Source organism: Arachis ipaensis, chromosome B3, assembly GCF_059453495.1.
Source record: "Arachis ipaensis isolate K30076 ecotype BB chromosome B3, ASM5945349v1, whole genome shotgun sequence".
Lineage (NCBI taxonomy): Eukaryota > Viridiplantae > Streptophyta > Magnoliopsida > Fabales > Fabaceae > Arachis > Arachis ipaensis.
In genome coordinates this window covers 123,304,121-123,323,819 of record NC_142438.1, presented here as the reverse complement: position 1 = coordinate 123,323,819, position 19,699 = coordinate 123,304,121, and the positions used below count along the sequence as shown (strand labels likewise).

Sequence of the window (19,699 nt, the reverse complement as noted above, 5' to 3'; positions counted from 1 at the left end):
TGGTGAACTTCTCGACTCGAGGGAACGGCCTGGGCGTCTTGCCCGGGCCGCTGTCTCTGGCGTGCTCCTTTTGTCTATCTCTGCCGCCGTGTTGCCTAGGTTGATTGTAGGAGGGCTGCCGCTTGTTGGCAGCCACGACTTGACAAACTTCTTCATCGTTGATATATTCCCTGGCTACGCTTTGGATCTCCTGCATCGTCCATACCGGCTTCGTGGTGAGATGCTTTCAGAAGTCCTCATTCAGGAGTCCATTCGTCAGACACAGACTAGCTACCGAATCAGTTAGCCCGTCGATCTCCAAGCATTCATCGTTGAACCGGTCTAGGTATTTTCTGGTCGGCTCGCCGGACCTCTGCGTCACCCGGAGCAGATTGATCGGGTGTTTTTCCTTTGCGATTCTGGTAGTAAATTAGGCTAGGAAGGCGTGGCTAATATCTGAAAACCTGGCCACCGACCCGTGCGGGAGGCTATTAAACCACCGTATTGCAGGTCCCGCGAGAGTGACCGGAAAAGTGCGGCACCTTACCTCGTCACCCACTCCTTCTAGGTTCATTCTGGCTTCGAAGGCGGTAAGATGTTCCTGTGGGTCTTGTGTTCCGTCGTACCTCATGTCCGTCGGCTTGTCAAAGTGCTTTTGCAGCCGGAACTCGAGGATGGAACGGTGAAATAGGGTTGCGCCCATTATCACAGGTCTCTGCGCTCTCCTTGGTCTTCCCTCGCCGTCTTCCCGTCGCCCGTCTTCCCGGTCGCGTCTCCTTTCTCGCCTGGTGTATATGATGGGGTCGCGGCGTCTTCTTGGACGTCCTTCCTCCCGGGCACTCTCGGGTTCAGATCGTGGGCTTGGCGTCCGCCGGGAGTGACTTCTCGGAGGGGACCGGGAGTTCGTTGACGATGTTCCTGATCTACCGGCTGGTGCTCCAGGTTCTGCATCCTGTGACGCAGTTCCTGCATTATCATGGCGCTGTTGTCGCCTGTTCTCCCAAAGGGGCGTCTTTCTTGAGATCGTGAAGACAGCTCGGTTCGTCGTGGAGGGGACCTCGTGCGCTCCCGGGAGGAAGCCACGGAGGCTTCCCCTCTGCGCTCGGCCTCGCGGGCTGTTCCTCTTGGGCCCAGTACAACGTCCATTCAGGCGTCCCCACAGACGGCGCCAATGTACGGTAGGTCGGGTACCGGACAGTTCGGGTTGGTACTTCGGTTGGTGAGAGGGGGAATCGCCTGGTCCCGGGTCGCTGGGTTGAAGGGGGTGCAGCCAACGTCCCGAGCTCTTCGTGTGGAGAAGGGGAGTGTCACCTGCAAAGACACTCCGACACTCTAGTCAGTCAAGTGTGCAGGCGAAAAGTGAGAGAATGGTATGTGACGTACCTTGGGGGAGGGGGTAAGACCCTCCCCATATATATCATGTTAGAAGTGGGTCCCGAAGGAGCAGACCCACCTTCCTCGAAGTTTCCTCATACAGCTGTAGTGGAGAGCTGTCAAGGACATGTGTCCGGATCGGTAGTGGAACAACGCTCACCCGACCGTTTGGGTCGGGTGGCCTGTGGGTCGGGTCGGCCAGTGTGAAGTTTGGGCCAAGCCGTAACAAGAGACAATACATAAAACGCAATTTAATTTTTTTATTCTTAATTATTTTTAAAATTACTAATTTTTATTCTTGACTAACTGTGACAGTGATAAAATATATTAAAAAGAATAAAATTAACATTTAATTTATTCATATGTATTTTACATATTATTAATTTATTACCAAACACATTACAAAAGTATATCTTTATGTTCATATATCTTAGTGTATGTGTCTCAAAGACACTAACCAAATGCAGCCTTATCAAACACTCGTCTAAATACATAGTCAACGTTTACCCGTCTAATTACCTAATAAAGCTTAGAATGGTATATGAAAAAACCTTAAGAAATAAAGCACCCAATAACCTTGCAAAAGAATTAAAATAAGAATTAAATATCCTTCCATTGTTCTAAGTTATTGATAAAACTGGAACCATTACTTGAAGAAGCCACGGTCACCAACACAAAAGAAATACACTCAAAACATTCAGGCATCATCAGTTCATCACTACACAAGCTTCTCTCAAAAACTACAAGGATTCCCCCAAAAGTGTAGGTATACACAAATAATGGTAACACGATCAACTAGTAAGTAACCTATAATGAATGGAGGCAAATGTACAATGGAAAAGAATCATGCATTATATATACAAACCCCATTTGATATTTTTCAATAACCTGCCACCTCTTCATCAGGTAAAATGGCCGTTAAAAGAGAATACCTCACTTTCAGAGATATTTTACCCTTATCTACCACAAGCCTTGCACCGGAGACAACCCAATACCCAGGCAAGTCTTGTGGTCCTCTTGTCATTTCTGTTGTATCAACAAACCTCAGAAGTTTTGGTGTCTGAGTGGGCACCGGAGGTCCTGCAGGGTACAAAGCAGAGTTGATGTTTACGTCCGATGGTCGTGGCGGCGGTGGTTTTTGAGGACCTGAGAAGTGAGTACTGATCAAAGTTGAAATTATTCCGGATTTCTGAGTGAAGCCAGGAGGATCATCCCACTGAGGTGCTTTCACTTGGGTTGCATTAACAACTTTGGAGAAATGAAGTCTTAGGAACAGAACACTTTTCAGACCAGCTTCTCCAACTTCGAAATGTGCGCCAGTCACAATTGAGGTGTCATCTTCAGACTGAACAGGGACTGTGCAGACATGGGAGAAACTCTTCCACTGGACCTTCTCATAGTATTTGCGTTCTTCCAAGGACACATCGGATACATTCCCGTTGGGCTCATCTTCAAGTTGGAAGGTCTTGGGCATCGATGAGAGATGCTGTAAATGGATTGCCAAACAGTTGCTTCTCTTTCCTTCCAAATACAACCGAAGGCCTGTCACAGGCTTCTTTCCCACATCAACCTGTAAGTAGTTCAAAGTCCATCTAAATCAAACCATTTCCCGGACCATCTAAAGAAACAAAAGACCCTTCGCTATTACAAGTATATTGATCAACAATACAGTATGACAAACAATTTTAAGTGAATGGTCAATAATTCTGCTCCTAAATTCTCCAATTTTCTTTAACAATAAAAGAAAGCTAAACATATGGGGAAGGTATTAACATGGCTGTCCACAGGTACTCAAGACAACTAATACTAGTCAAAGAACAAAAGAAACAAGAAACCATTTGGATTCATGGGAAAATGTTCAATGTGAAACAAGCAGCATTACCGGTGTTGTGTTAACATAAAGCTTCGGACCCATGAAACTGAACTGCAGTGATGCACTATTCCGTGGCTTTCTTTCAGGACCAAGGGCTAGTTCACCAAATACAGGAGCCCATTGCCTTGGAAGCTGGAACTCCAAAAACTGATGCAGTTCATCAATCTGTGGTTTATCTGTGGTCACAGGTCACAATCCATGGTTATACACTTACATATTCAAGGATCAATAATCACAATTATTGCATATATTGAATTAATTTCATAGACATCAAACATTGGGAATAATGCCAAAAACCCCGCCTCCTCTTTAACTACACTTATAATGTCACAAACACAAGATTATAAAATTGCTGCCATAATATTTAGAAGATTCCATATGTTTTGAGTCAAAATGTAAATAAGTAGATGGCTAAAGAAGCCATGCTTAGTTGCTTACATCGTAGATAGAGATTTATTGCATGAGTTAAATATCCACTCCCGTTTATTCCGCTAAGTAGTGATGTAATTGGTATGAATGACATTGATATTACATCAGGTTGGGACCAAACAGTTTGGCACCATTCATTATGGGAGAGAAATTTTTTGCGACTTCCACCTTTCCTCTTGCACATGAACTTGGTATCCTGCACCTAAAATATAGTAAAAGGGAAGGAAGAGTAAGAATATAAGTTGTTGTGTTTCCTTTTGTTTTATTTATTCATTTGATTTTGGGTTGTGGCAGTAAAAAGATGCTATTGAAAAATATATCAATTTGATGACATTCTTGGCTAGAATGGAAACTTAATTCTATCAATAATGCAACAAAATATACACTTGTCCACCATCAATATTCAGCTGTTTAAATGCAGATCTCAGTAATGGACATGAAATTATAGTGTCAATCACAAAGGTTTGGAATTTTATATTCAAACACAATACAATCTCCATTAAACAAAAGAATCAAAGTAATAAACCAAAGAATAACAAACTAGCCCATCAACTGTCTTCATGTTACGCAGTAATTAAATTGCAAGAAACAGGAAAAAGGAATTAGGCCGAGGTTATCAGAGCCAAAGCCAATACAATTGACAATAAGGATCCTAACCAGGCATAAAATTCAGTTCTCAAAGAAAAATATACTCACCTGTGATTCAGAATATGACGCAGATGGAATGTCGAAACCAAGCCCATCATCAAACTGGCAGGAGAAGACACAGTTACAAGTTATGCTTGCTGGCTGCATATGGCTAATAAGTGGATTTCAAGTGGGGAAAAGGAATGAAATTTGAATTGGAAAGCAACATCCAAACCTTATTCAATCCAGCTTGCTCTACGAAGAGTTTGTCTGCCATCTCCCTCAATGTTTTCTGCACTTCAGCAGGTTGTAGAGAAGATGAGTACTGCTGCTTTGCATAGATTATATCAGTTCCTCCTATTTTCACCCCGACTATTACATGGGTCCCAAATTCGTTAATAAACCTAAAATGATAAGACAAAAGATCATCTACATAATCTGAACCTACAATATATATTTAGATATAAATGCCATATTTAATTACTAGCATAAGATATAAATGTATGTAAGGAAATGAAGCAAGAAGGTGTGACAGGTGAAAGTACTTTGCCAATGCAGCAGGATCCCAAGAAGAAGGAACAGCTTGCTTGACAAAATCACCAAGCACCACCTGAGTTTTCTCAAGTGCAAAGTTGTAGAGGGCGATGGAGACGCCGTCGAATGCAAGACTTTTGGTGTTAGCAGCATCTTTCTGCCATGCTCCTGTGAACTCGAATGCAGCATTGAAGTGCCCTGTTGGAATCTTTCCAGACAGTGACAACTCCTGGTTAAACTGCTCTGACATCTATACAAACGGTAGTAAAACAAACAAACAAGCCATGCTAAATTGTCAGACAAAACAACAATTATAATCATCCACCTTCAATAATAATAATAATAAGTTGTGTTAGGATAATAAAACAAGTCAGTAAAATAAAAATTATACTACTCAGCAAGCAAAATATTTGATTCAACCATCTTAATAAAGTTTTATATGAGTAAAAAGAAAAGAAGTTAAGGCTCCATGTCCCTTTTCTTGAATTATTCAAAAGTGCGTTAAGACCATAGTTAGCAAAACCCTAATAAATATGAATAGTCAAGTCAAATTAAAATAAAATATCCAGCAAGAATAATCTACTTTGTATTTAATAATAATGATAGCAAACTTTCAAGTTGAAGTACAGAAGAAGAAACTCCGTTGCTAGCTCCAAAAATGAAAAAGCTTTGACTTTGGGAGAGGGAAAAAAATGAAAAGACGTGAATTTAAGGGGAAAGGGAAACCGTAAACCTGCTGAAAAGAGAGTACATCGGAGCACAATCTGGTGCGTTCGCCTTTGTCGCAATTTATGGATTTGGGGACATTGAGGATGGTGATGCGGCCGGGGAGGTCGACGGTGCGGAGGGAGTGGTGGTCGATAGGGACCAGCCTGGTCTTGCAGGACTTTAGCTTGAGATCGGCGGCGAGGTCGTAACCCAGGCCAATTGCGTTGATTGCTAACTCCGCCGCAGCCTTGGCGTCCCCTACCACCCCCACCTTCTTCGACATGCTGAAGCTAAACTTTCACAGTTTCATTAAATATTAATTATTAATTAATGACCTCACAAGAAAGGGAATATTGTGATTGTGTGTGTGTGTGTGGAGTGAAAGGGAAAAAGTTCAAGTTTCGAGTTTCGAGTTTGGAAGAGAGAAAAAGGCAAATGCAATGTAGCTGGTCTGGCTGCTTTTGCTATTGATATTGCTATTGCTATTAGTTCACGGGAAGAGAGAGAGAAAAGAGTAATTCATGTGTACCGCCTCTAGTCAAACAGGAACATAGTGGTAAGAACCGAACGATAATCAAATCCGGCATATTATTGGTGTATTAATTTAATTTAATTAATAAATTATTAATTGAATCGATAGAATTAATTTTATATAAATAAAAAATATAAAATAATTAAAAACTTAAAAATTAAAATTTAAAATAAATATTTTTATTAATATTTTAAAAATAATTAAATTTTAACAATTATAATTAATAAGTTATAGTTTAGTTAGTTAGTTAGTTAGTTAGCCAATAAGTAATAGCTTAAAAGGTATAGTCTTTCCATATTCAATTAAGAGGTTGTGGGTTCGAGTTTCATATCTTTGATAAAGAAAAAAAGTTGTAATTTAATTATTATTAAATAAGTATATAAAATTATAATATTTTTTTTATAATAAAAATTTTTTAATTTTATTTTTATACCAAAATAACTATTTTTTATTTTAATAATAACTAATTAGTTTATATTTATTATATTATTTTTATTAAAAATAATATTTAATAAATATCATATAATCATAAAAAAATTTAATAATATTGTAATTAATAAAAATATAATTAATTTAAATAAGTAAATATAAAATTAAAATAATATTAATAAAATTATTGTATATTTTTATTATATAATTAATAATTAGTATATAAAACAATAAAAAATGACCTAATTTAATGACAAGAAGAGTATGTAATAACAAAAAAGATTAGATTCAAGTCATATCTTCAATAATTTTAGAACTTTTTTTAGGATAGATCAATTGAGAATCTGATTCATTAATTTTAATCTCTCTATTTTTTTTCACCTAAATAGAATAACAAAAATCTAAAATATAAAATTTTATTAGGTACATATAAATTATAAATAACATTTTTGTAAGAAAAAATATTCATAAATTTATAATAACAAAATATCAAATGATAATACAAAATTTAAATTAACAAAATTAGGGCTGCACATGGATCGGATAATATCCGCATATCCGCGGTAATTATCCGCATCCGATCCGAATTTTGTGGATATTATCCGATCTGCAGAGTTATCGGATCGGATCGGGTCTGATCCGCACTATGGTCGGATCGGATTGCGGATTCGGCAGTGATATCCGCGGATCCGATCCGCAAATCCGCATATCCGCACATCACATATAAATAGCATAGTCTAAGAAAGTAAACCCTAATGTTATATGAATTTTAGTGTGTTATTTTATGAATTTTATGATATTTTGTTTTTAATTTTTTATGTTGTACTTCAACTTAGAATAATTAAACTTAAATCTTGTGTTATTATTTTATTTTTGTTATTCAAGAGAACTATTATTGATAATATTTTATGAGTAAATAGACTTAAACAGATAAAAAAATAAATTTTATGGATATTTTTTTGTAAAAACAGCCAAATAGAATTTTAAAATAGTTTCTTTTGAATTATGCGGATATACCCGATATCCGATCCGATCCGATCCGCAAGTATGCGGATCGGATCGGATCGGATCGGATCGGATCGGATCGGATCCAGCCTAAAAAATTGCAGATATCGTATCTGATCCGATCCGATGAGTGCAGTGCGGATCGGTTAGAATTTTAGGCTATATCCAATCCGATCCATGTGCAGCCCTAAACAAAATGTGAATCATCATAATAAGAAAATGTAATATATATATATTCTCTAGCGTGTGTTTGTTAGATATCAATATTGAATGTTAATCTTTTTTAACAAAAATCTACTAGGCTAATAGGTATTATACTATTACTAGTGGATACATACATGATATGAAAAATAAATAATTTGATATTTTAATTAGAATAAATAAATACAATTAGTTAAAATAGAACGCGCATGTTATTTTATGCATTTATAAATAACCAAATATATATATATAACAAAATGCATACATATTAAAAAATAATGAGTGAAAGATATATTAAACAAAATAGAGACCGAATAAAAAAAATAAAAAATTATAAAAAAAAAGAAGAAGAAAAAAGATAAAAAAAATAAAAAAAATGAGAAAAGTAAAGTATAAATTTAATAATATACATTTCATGAATTTTTTTCAAAAATTCAAAAATTATTTAACTTTTTTAATTTGGTCAAATTTAAAAAGTGCGAAAAGATTATATGTAAGCATGTAATCTATTAATTTGGTATTTTTTATAATTATCTTTTTTTTATTGTAAATACATTATACTATCGATAAAAAATCCTAATAAGCCAAGTCAAGAATCATGTAACGTAAATACGCCAAAGCGAAAATCGTTTCAGCAATAAGCCAGACCATATTTTTATGTAATTCGAACCAAGGTGGTTCGAACTCCATTCGTTAATAATTCGAACCAATTCAGTTCGAATTACAGAGAGAGAAGATGGTTCAAGTAAATCGAACCAAGCTGGTTCGAATTACAGAGAGAGAAGCTGCTTCATATAATTCGAACCAGGCTGGTTCGAATTATAGGGAGAGATGCTGCGTCAAGTAATTCGAACCAAGCTGGTTCGAATTACACAACTCCTAATTCGAACCACCATTGTTCGATTTAGTGGTATACAGAGCAGTATATATAGGGTTGTAAACGTGAGTTGCTCTCATTAGAGGGTGTAAGATGGCTAGTGAGGAGAGTTTTGTTGTTTTGGTTCACCACAGAGGATCCATTAAGAGGAAAACTCGTTCCGGTTTGAAGTTCACAGATAAGGATCTTCTCTGTATTGTCGTGAATCCAACGACAAGGTATGATGACCTTGTTAGATCTGTGCTGATGAAACTTAGTCTGGAAGGTGCGAAGCGGGTTAAGAAGTTTTTCTATCGCATTCCAGTCACGGTCCTGCAGGATACCGTGAAGTATGATTGTTTCACGATTGGTAGTGATGAGGACCTGCAAGTCATGTTTCTTTGTCGGAGGCAGTTTCCAGAGGTGAAGACACCAGAATTATTGGCAAAGCTGGTTGATGTGGTATCCAGCTCAGGAGGTTCGAACAGGAATACCACCACTGTAGCCACGGCAGCCGGTTCCAGTTCCAGGCCTGCCGTTGCTTCTTCGTCCGTCCCTGTGTACGAGCCAGCGGTCCAACCTGTCGCCTCCCCGTCTTTTACTGTTGATCTCAATGACGAAGTAGGCGACGTGGTAGGATCATTTGATATTCTGCCGAACGCTTTACAGGGAGTTCCACCGGTTGGCGTCGGAGATGGATTGTTGGGTGATGCAGAGGAGGACGACGTCGAGCCGGATATGATTGAGGATGACAGTGGCAACGAGGTCGGAGCGACTGAGACTGCATTGGCGGTCGGTGGTTCTAGTTCTGGCACATAGCAGTATCCACCACATTTTTCCTCTTTGGACCTGGACGCCATGAGGCAGGAGGGTGTTTCAGGGCACTCCGTTGGATTCGGAGCTAGAGATGCGGAAGGGACTGCTGGTCTGACAGAGTTCCAGGTTGGTCAGCAATTTCAGGATAAAGATGAGGCCCTGTTAAGAGTGAAGACTTACAGCATCCGGCGAGGGGTACAGTACAAGGTAGTGGAGTCTGATCATCGCCGTTATGTGGGCAAGTGTTCTGAGTTTGGGAATGGGTGCACATGGTTGATTCGACTGAGTCTCAGGCAGCGCAAGGGCATTTGGGAGGTCAAACGGTACAATGGACCTCACATTTGTCTTGCGACCTCCATCTCGAGTGACCACAGGAGCTTGGATTATCATGTGATTTCGGTGTTCATTATGCCAATGGTTAGGGCTGATGCATCCGTCAGCATCAAGGTGCTCCTAAGTGCCACGGCAGCACACTTTGGGTTTAGGCCGACTTACAGGAGGGTCTGGATGGCGAAGCAGAAGGCTATTGCCCTTATCTACGGTGACTGGGATGAGTCATACAACGAGCTCCCCAGGTGGGTGTTGGGAGTCCAGTTGACGATGCCCGGTACTGTTGCAATCCTACGGACGAGCCCCGTTCGAGTTGGTGGACAAGTAGACGAGTCTCAAGCTTTTTTTCACAGACTTTTCTGGACGTTTCCACCGCTCATCGAGGCATTTCGTCATTGCAAGCCGCTAGTTAGCATTGACGGCACCCATCTGTATGGGAAGTACGGGGGTACTTTGCTCATCGCGATTGCACAGGATGGGAACTCTAACATTCTACCTGTTGCATTCGCACTAGTAGAGGGTGAGAATGCAGAGTCTTGGTCATTCTTTCTCTCCCACCTTCGACAGCACGTGACACCGCAGCCAGGTCTGCTGGTTATATCCGACAGGCATAACGGCATCAAGCCTGCGCTTGAGGCTCCTGACGGAGGTTGGTTACCTCCATCTGCATACCGTGCATTCTGCATTCGACACGTAGCGGCTAATTTTGCCCTAACCTTCAAGGGAAAAGACGCACGAAGGCTTCTAGTGAATGCGGCGTATGCCAAGACCGAGGTTGAGTTTGATTACTGGTTTGATATTCTGCGTTCTGAAGACCCGGCGATGTGTGAGTGGGCAAACCGGATTGATTATTCCTTGTGGACTCAGCATCGTGATGAGGGACGGAGATTCGGTCACATGACGACGAATATCTCCGAGTGTGTGAACTCAATCCTGAAGGGTGTCAGAAACCTCCCTATATGCTCTCTGGTGAAGGCAACATATGGAAGGCTTGCGGAACTCTTTGTTCGCAAGGGGAGAGAGGCTGAGGCCCAGATGGGAACCGGACAACAATTCAGCCAACACTTGGTGAAGTGTATTGAGGCCAACTTGAAGACGGCCAGGTGCTTCACGGTGACTTTGTATGACCGGGATAACTCCGAGTTCACCGTAGCAGAGACCACTCCGACGGACTCTTTCTCATTGGGTAGCTACAGAGTATCGCTTGCCTCTCAGACATGTGATTGCGGGTACTTCCAGGCACTTCATTTCCCGTGTCAGCACGCACTTGCATGTTGTGCCTACTCACGGGTGACCTGGACCTCTTATGTTCACAACGTCTATCGGATTAGTTCGGTATTCAGTGTGTATCGGATTGGATTCACACCTCTGATCCCGGAGAGTTTTTGGCCACCATACGACGGGCCCACTGTGATACCGGACCCTAACAAGAGGCGCGCGAGAGAGGGTCGTCCGAGGTCCACTAGGATACGGACGAATATGGACGAGGCAGATCAGAACCGGCCAAAGAGGTGTGGCCTCTGTCGCCAACCCGGACACACATGCCGGAGTTGCCCACAGCTAGCTGGATCGTCTCACACAGGAAGCCATTAGTAGCCATGTTCTTAGTCTTGGTACTTATTTTTTTAAGTTTCGAGTTTCGATGTTTTAGCTAAGCACTCATGTAAATCATTGAGTTTTGTGTGTTGTACTATGCCCACTGTGCGTTAACTAATGAATATGTTATGTTTCGCTTTGAGTCTTTCTACAAGTCTGGTGAATGTAATTTTTAATAAGTAAATCAAAATATTACATTGTGGCGTACTACGAATGAATCTGATATTCAACGATATAACCATTAAACACCTCGTTTGCAAAGTACAACAACATGAACAAACAACAAAAGTGAAAATGGCTAAGATAACAACAAAAGTGAAAATGGCTAAAATAACAACAAAAGTAATCATGGCCAGCATACATGAATCATGAATCATCTAAACAGATGCGAGCTCATAAAGCAACGACGGGGTACCCGTGTCCTATGACCTCTGCGGATAAGCGGCTCCTCGTCCTCGATCTCATCCACCTCCTCATCCGGGGCAGGCTGTGCAGGTGGCGTAGAATGGATGGGTGCCACAGACGGCCCGGCAACTGAATGTGATGCAGCAGTGTAGGCGGAGGGTGGGGTACCTCCCAAACCGAAATGGTCGGCAACAGATGTCGTAGGAGGCTCGTTCAGATCGACATCTAGAGGAGCCTGCGTGCCGGAGGTCTGACCACGTCTCCGGGCCGACATGTCCTCCTGCATGATGGTGGTAATCTCCTCTAAAAACTGCTGACCTCCGAAGTCCGCATCAAGCGTATCCGAGGCAAGGAAGTCTGACCATTGTGATCCCAGAATAACCCATGGGGTACCCTCCTGCTGAGGCTGGTCATAGGCAGGTACACCAATGAAGTAATCTCCAAGAGGCCCCGACCCTAGTCGAACGTCACCAGGGTCAGCCCCGTCACCCATACCTGACCCATACCACTCACCTCCATATCCGCCATCGTGGGTACTAACACCAGCAACTGCTACCGCCCCTGCACCATCCCCGCCCACGGGCCCATGCTGATCGTCGTCATCGTCGTCATGGTCACGACCAGGGTGCTCCGCCGCACCACGCCCTCTCCGTCTCCCTCGCTGGCCTCGTCGTCCGCCTCCAGCAGGACTCGCATCGTCATGATCGTCCATAGCATGCTCAAGCCAGTTCCAGTCACGCTGGCTCCGTCGTGTCCCGACACGAGATCTCCTCTCAACCCGCCATCTGTCCGGCACGTCCTCAGGACGATCCATGTCAGGAACTCGCCCAGGACCCCGCTGTGAGGCCTCAACTGGAATAGGCACGACTCTCGGATCCCCCAACTGCATATCTGGAGACAAGAACCTCTTTCCATGCTGACTCCACCACTCGAGGAACTCATGCGACGGTCCAGGGTCGGCAACAACATCGAACCTCAGCACGGTCTCCGCACGGTCGTCCCAATATAGATGCCACTTCTGCAAATGGTACGGGAACCATCGATCCCCACCTCTGCCGTCCTTCGACATCAGAAAGTCGATGTTCAGGGCGGGATTCGGACGGGGCTGCACCCCTCCGAACTGCGGAAGAACCCTATCTATCTGATGCCACTCTATGATGGCAAAGTAGATCAGCGACGTCACAGACCGCCACAACGCCATATGCCGAGGCTCCAAAACCTCTGGATGCACAACCTGAAGTACGTCGGGGCTGCTGTACGGCATCCAGATAAACTGCACGAAGAACTCTCCATTGTCAGGGCAAGTCATGGACCCAACTCGTATAGTGTGGTTAAAAAAAGAAATTTATTAGGTAGCATACTGATCTCCCTGTCCTGTAACCGGTCTATCCTGAGCCTCCACATCTGCACTCTAGGACCCTTCTCGCTCCTGGAAGGGTTGTAACCTGACCACCTGCATCATACACATGTGTTACGGCTACTTAAATGTGTGTTTAAAGTATGTAATACATTATTAATAAACATGGATTATGTATATTAAATTGAAATAGAGATGACTTAGTGGAGTACCTCGAGGCCAATGGCCAACCGAACGTCTCATACCTCTCAGGCCTGAACTGAGGAAATCGCCAGAAGATCCATGACTGAAGTAGCTGAAGTGGGCCCGCTAGCTTGACAACATGTCTGTTCGCCACTCGGCACATGCACCGGTACAACCATGCCAGTGCTGCAGAACCCCAGCTGTAGGTACCCATCTCCTCCAGCTTAGCTACGTACGGAAGCCATCTGATGTGAATGCGGTTGCCGGACTTGTCCGCAAACAGCTGTGTGCCCAACAACATCATGATGTACGCACGGGCATATCGGCGCACAGTCTCGTCATCGGCTCCCTCGGGGCACTCACCAAAAGTCTCCTGAAACCAGCTGCAGTTCACTGCGTACTTCTGAACCTGGCTAGGAGGAGGTATCACTCCAAGCAACTCTTGGAACCACTCCCAGGTTGGACGCCCACCCTGGATGTATATATGGAACTCTGATAGGCAGCCGCTAACGTAACGCCCGTCCACTGGCAAACCTAACTGGTATGCCACGTCCTGGAGTGTGATCGTGCACTCTCCGAACGGCATATGAAACGTGTGCGTTTCCGGACGCCATCGCTCGACGAATGCACTGACAAGGGCCTCGTCTAACTGGAACCATCTATCGTTCAGCCTTGCAAGATGGTATAGACCGGCCATCTGCAAGTACGGAACGTATCTGTCATCCAGTCGCATGCCCTGCTGCCGCCGCATGCTCCTGATGCATCACTGAGGCTGCGCATGAAATGCACCGCAATGTTAGAACCAGCTTAATAAACAACGACAAACACCACTAACACGATAAATTATCAACAAAACATTATACTAAGTAAAACCGCATCAAAATACATCAACAAGAACCACATGCAAAACAAACCAATAGACCGCACAACTAAACCGCTAACATAGAACAGCTTAAGTAGAACCACTAACATAAAACCACTGACATAAACCACTTACATAAACAACTAACAAAAACCACTAACTTAAACCACTAACATAAACCACTAACATAAACCACTAACATAAACCACTAACATAAACCACTAACGTAAACCACTAACTTAAACCACTAACATAAACCACTAACATAAATCTCCTACATAAACCACCATCTAACCCGCATGCAAAACCACTAAGTCACATATACCACTAGCACGAAGTTATTTCTGTACTAACCTCGTCGTTGATGACCCCGGCTATATGAGCAACTCCGTCCAAGCGATATAACCGTGCCGGATCATCCCCCATCAGCAGAGTATTCCGTTCAGGTCTTCGTCGGAGAGAATCTGGGTCGTTTTCTCTGGGATTTGGTGGGGTAGGGCAAAGGAAGAATGGTTCGAATGAGGCTGATTCGAACTCCTTATATAGCCAAATCACGAGTAATTCGAACCAGGTTGGTTCGAATTACTAAGGAGCCACTTCAAGGGTAATTCGAACCAGGTTGGTTCGAATTATATGGGTTGATTTCGAATGCATAATTCGAACTACCCCAGTTCGAATTACGTTGATTTTGAGTTCGAACCACCTTGGTTCGAATTACGTTCAACGTTTCTCTCACCCTAATTCGAACCACCCTGGTTCGATTTATTAAGGATTGTAGTTCGAACCACCCTGGTTCGAATTACATTAAAATAGTGTTTGGCTTATTGCTGAAACGATTTTCGCTTTGGCGTATTTACATTACAGGATTCTTGACTTGGCTTATTAGGGTTTTTTACCCTTATACTATAACATTCTAAAATGTTTTTTAATTCTCTGTTAGCAATTTACCACAAAAGTATAAATGAAAAATAAAACGGATAGAGAATCAAAATTAAAACGGTAATAATTGGTGGAGAGTTGCTGCTCTCTTTTCTCTGATGTGGAGGTGAGAGTGAATTTAGAATTTTAGAATTAATGGGTTATTGATTTTAAGGAATTTGTTTTGTTAATTATTTATTAATTATTATTATTAATTGTTATACATATTAATATTGGTAAGCATTTTTTATTTAATGCTAAAAATGTGCATTGATATTAGGAAATTAATAGTAAAATATAATTTTTATTAAAGAAATTTTGGTAAAATTAAAATTTAATAAATAAAAAATTATTGAAGAGTATATTAAGAAAAAATATTTTACCAATTAAAAAATCTTTTAAAGATATTTTCGTAAATATACAATATAGTAAATAGAAAAATAATTTGTTAAAATGTATTTGAATAAACTGAATCTTATAAAATAAGTTAACATTCTAATTTATCTTTATATTTTATACAATAAAGCAGTATCATTACAAAAAATAACCACAACATAAAATAATATTAATATAAAAACAAAACAAAATAAATTATAAAATCTTATCAAATATTTCTTTAAATACGACATTTTGAGTTAAAGTAGAATCATCATTTTCCTCGCCAGATACCAAAATTCTTAAACCATCTTTGCTCTTCACTCGAGAAATAGCGACATAGAGTTGACCATGAGAAAATACCGGTCGACGCAAGAACAGTCCAACACTGGATAGAGTTTGACCTTGGTTCTTATTGATAGTCATTGCAAAACACAAGTTTATAGAAAATTGTCTTCGTTAAAATTTGAAAGGTATCTCAGCATCACTCGGAATTAAATTTATCCGAGGAATGAAAACTTTATCTCCAATGTGACTCCCTGAGACAATTTCAGCTCCAATCACATTTGTTCCTAGATCTCTAACAATAAGGCAAGTACCATTGCATAAGCCACTAGCTGGATCAATATTTCTCAACAAAATAATAGGCACGCCTTTCTTCAATTTCAATGAGTGATTCGGTAACCCTGAACATTTTATTTGATTCAAAAACTCAGTATTTATCCAATCAACATCAACGTCACAATAAGCATCACTACCACATATAAAATCAGCACTTAGATACTCTTTCTGCCCCAGGTAGCAATTGAACAATGTGATCATTGATTTCTTCAACAATCTCTACTGTTGGAGCTAATATGGCTCTATCTTGGAAAAAACTAGTATCATCAAAGTTTCTAACTATGTCAGGATAAAATGCATTTATAATATCATCAATTGCATTATCAGAAGGAAAAATTAGAAACTCAATTGGAATTTGAACTAAAAGCTTTTCGTTAATTATTGTCCCAATACGCCCTTCTCCAATCTGAAGAATCCAATCGAAAAATCTTTTCAATTCGTCCAAATTTAATTGATTTGTAGCACTTTCTAACCGCATATTTTTTGTCAATGCCAACACTTCAAAGTGCTTCCAAAGAATTGAAGAATTGATTGATGCCATAATAATCTCAGCACGAGAAGCTTTAGGAATAACAAGCAAAACTTGTCAAAAATCACCTCCAATAACAATGATTTTTTCCCCAAAAGGTAGATCTTTGTAAGACACTAAAATCGACGTCATTATGTCTCGAAAACTTTTGTCTAAAGCTTCAAATGCCAACTTGTTAGTCATTGGAGCTTCATCCCAAATAATCAGCTCAGCAAGCCGAATTAAATCAGCCTTAGGACTATCTTTTGAAATTCTACAAATAGTATCTTCATTCAATTCAAGTGGGATACCAAACATAGAATGAGCTGTCTTACCACCAGGTAACAATAATGAAGCAATTCCACTTGAAGCAACATTAATAACACTTCTTCTTTGAGAACGCAATTTGGCAGATAAGAGTCTATACAAAAAAATTTTTTAGTCCCACCAAACCCATAAATGAAAAACAACCCATGTTCCTTGTTAGTAACACAATATATAATCCTATTATAGATTGACTTCTGTTCTTCATTCAACTTTGGAAAATTTGAATCGTGTTCAAGCATCACAGAAATGTCATATTCCAATTCACGCAACACCATAGAATTATTAAATTGTGAGACCAAATCAACGTTAGGAAGAGGCATACCAGCAAAATTTCTTAATGATTTTCCATTGGCCTGTAGCAATTTCTCTATTTCTATTAGACAAAATATTTGTAACTCTTCGTCAGTCATTGTTATTTCTGCAATATATTTTTTTTCAGTTAGTAAATTCATCAATATATCAAAAACTTGTATTGTTTGAAAATTTTTCCTATCATGCTATGTATGTATTCCAAACTTTGTGCATATCACTTTTTATTTATTTATTGTTAAGTGTTTTTCTTAATCCTATAAATAAAAAAGATAAACTAAAGATTAAATAAATATCTGAAAAATGAAGCTCACTTCGCCTGTAATAAATGATATCATCAGATAAATATTTCCAAGTTTGATTCCAAACTAAAATGGGCCTAAAGACAACCAGATATTAACAATGAAATAAAATTTTCTCAATTGGGCGCCAGAAGATAACTCAGCCGCTTCATTAATGGCCAAGACAAACTCATTATCATCTATTAAAAAATCCATAGCAGAACATGCCTCTTGGAATGTATCATATAAAACAGAATTGACAGTCCTTATACTTCGAAAACTGGTGCATCCTCTTTGCATATTGAGAAGCATACGCATATAGAATAGCTCACCAGTTGAAGGATGAACAAAACTCAATCTTCTTATAGAAAATCCCCTTCTTCTTAGTTTCCACTATCGAGATTGTAAATCATAAACGAATTTACTTGGGAACTCAACATATGTTAGTGTTCGCCCTTCAACATATGTTCGATTAGCCATCATCCAAGCAGTAAACATTGTCATCAAATCTCTATTTCTTATTAAAACAGAGCCAATAGTATCATGATCATCGAACACAACATGCTGCTGATTAGGTAAATGAAATGTGAGTCTTTGCACAGGTGGGCATCTATGATGAATTTCATATGCAAAAATTCTCCACATAGATTCACAAGGTGAAAGATACCTACAATCATAATACTGTTTGATCTCATCAACCACTTCAAAAGAATGAGTTGTCTCAATTGAATGACTAATGGTTGCAATTACACGATCTGGACCTTTGTTAATGTACTTGAAAAGATACTTTATAACATTTGACTTGTTGCAAAATTCCAAATTGATATGAGCCTGGTACTTCATCAACAATAATGGATTATATGGAACAACAAATCTATTATCAAGATCAACACCATGACTTTTAACTGTAACATCAATATCTCGACGCTTGTAAATAGGATAACCATCTTCATCAAAACTCGTATAATTAACAAACTGCTTCGGATAAAACTTGGAGCATCTTCCATCTTTCATGCATGGAAAAGTTGGTCTTACCCTACCACAAGGGCCATGAATCATATATTTACTAACCACACTATACAAATGTGGAAACCTCATAGGAGTAGGAAGTTCCGCACAAATCAACTCATCAACAATTTCAATATTTTGCAATCTATTCCTTCCATCAAGCCAAAGTAGAATATGTGCATGTGGCAAACCTCTTTTTTGAAACTCAGTTGTATACATACCTAAAAAGTAAAAAAATGTCTGAAAATATAGAAATTTTTATAAATAAGCATAAATTCAATATAGAATTCTCTATATTCGATATACCTGCATTAAGAGGACTAAAAAAACACCATTCTTAAGATCATTAAGAAGACACTTCATCTTAGCATGAAAGACTCGGCAAGCAATGTCTGGCCGATCAGCAATTGGAACTTGATCACGATTAGTATATCTTTGAAACTCAGGTCATTTAGGATTGCAAGTAAGGGTAAGAAATAGATCTGGATACCCAAAATGCTTACAAATAGCCATAGCATCTTGGCAATTATTAAACATGTAACGTTTACCACCAGTGAAGGAAGAAGGAAAAATCACTCGAGTACCAATTGATGATGCTTCAGTATCACCGCGTCGCATAGCTTCTTCAATACCTTGTAAGACTTCTCCTCTAATGTGCTCTATTTTTTCCTGATTTCATAAAGCCTTTGTGACTCAATCATAGAGAATGAATCAACAACAAACTGTTGGAACAATCTTCTAGACTTATGAATAATGCTATCCTCATGCTCTCTCATTTGCAAACAAAAACAGATAAATTCTCGCATGGATACTCTAGTCCTTCTCCCTGCAACATTTATATCTTGAATATCTCGATAAGGAATACCCAATTGATAACCATCTTTCCCGTAAGGAAAAAGCAAGGAATATTACAATGGCCAGTATAAAGCATGTGTCTCATATATTCTTTGAAGTTGGCCAGCTGCATATTTAACAATGACATCACGACCAGTATCAGAAGAATCAAAATCATCAACAACCAAAGCAGCAACTTCATCGCACGAAGGATAATTATAAACTCTTCGATCACGTTCTCTTTGACTAAACAATTTCAAAGAAAACACCTCAGGCGGGTGATTCTCATGGAATTCCCTCACTCTTTTAAATGATTGTTCTATGGAATTGTGTTCATCAATCATTTGGGTCAAATCAATTATCAGCTGTCTATCTATATTTGAACTTTGCTTATAATTAAGAAAAATAGTAACACAATATTA

The 19,699-nt window shown here is 39.9% G+C and overlaps 2 protein-coding genes and 1 pseudogene across 2 annotated transcripts; 1 reads left to right on the top strand and 2 right to left on the bottom strand.

Annotated features, from left to right (window-relative positions):
* Nucleotides 1-1,930: 1,930 nt before the first annotated feature.
* On the bottom strand, nucleotides 1,931-6,082 carry LOC107630906 (MACPF domain-containing protein At4g24290). Its single transcript, XM_016334191.3, has 7 exons — nucleotides 5,550-6,082; nucleotides 4,828-5,066; nucleotides 4,518-4,686; nucleotides 4,352-4,405; nucleotides 3,665-3,857; nucleotides 3,236-3,402; nucleotides 1,931-2,923 (listed from the first exon to the last, which is right to left on the bottom strand). The coding sequence occupies exons 1-7, from the start codon at nucleotides 5,805-5,807 to the stop codon at nucleotides 2,234-2,236; spliced, it is 1,770 nt and encodes a 589-aa protein (XP_016189677.1). The 5' UTR covers nucleotides 5,808-6,082; the 3' UTR covers nucleotides 1,931-2,233.
* A 2,579-nt stretch (nucleotides 6,083-8,661) lies between these two features.
* On the top strand, nucleotides 8,662-14,837 carry LOC148572326 (uncharacterized; annotated as a pseudogene).
* Nucleotides 14,838-16,158: 1,321 nt separating this feature from the next.
* Nucleotides 16,159-19,621, bottom strand: LOC148572325 (uncharacterized). Its single transcript, XM_088507455.1, has 6 exons — nucleotides 19,356-19,621; nucleotides 18,750-18,763; nucleotides 17,861-18,664; nucleotides 17,038-17,263; nucleotides 16,686-16,939; nucleotides 16,159-16,571 (listed from the first exon to the last, which is right to left on the bottom strand). Exons 1-6 carry the CDS (start codon nucleotides 19,619-19,621, stop codon nucleotides 16,159-16,161), a joined length of 1,977 nt encoding a protein of 658 aa, XP_088363581.1.
* Between the last annotated feature and the right edge of the window lie 78 nt (nucleotides 19,622-19,699).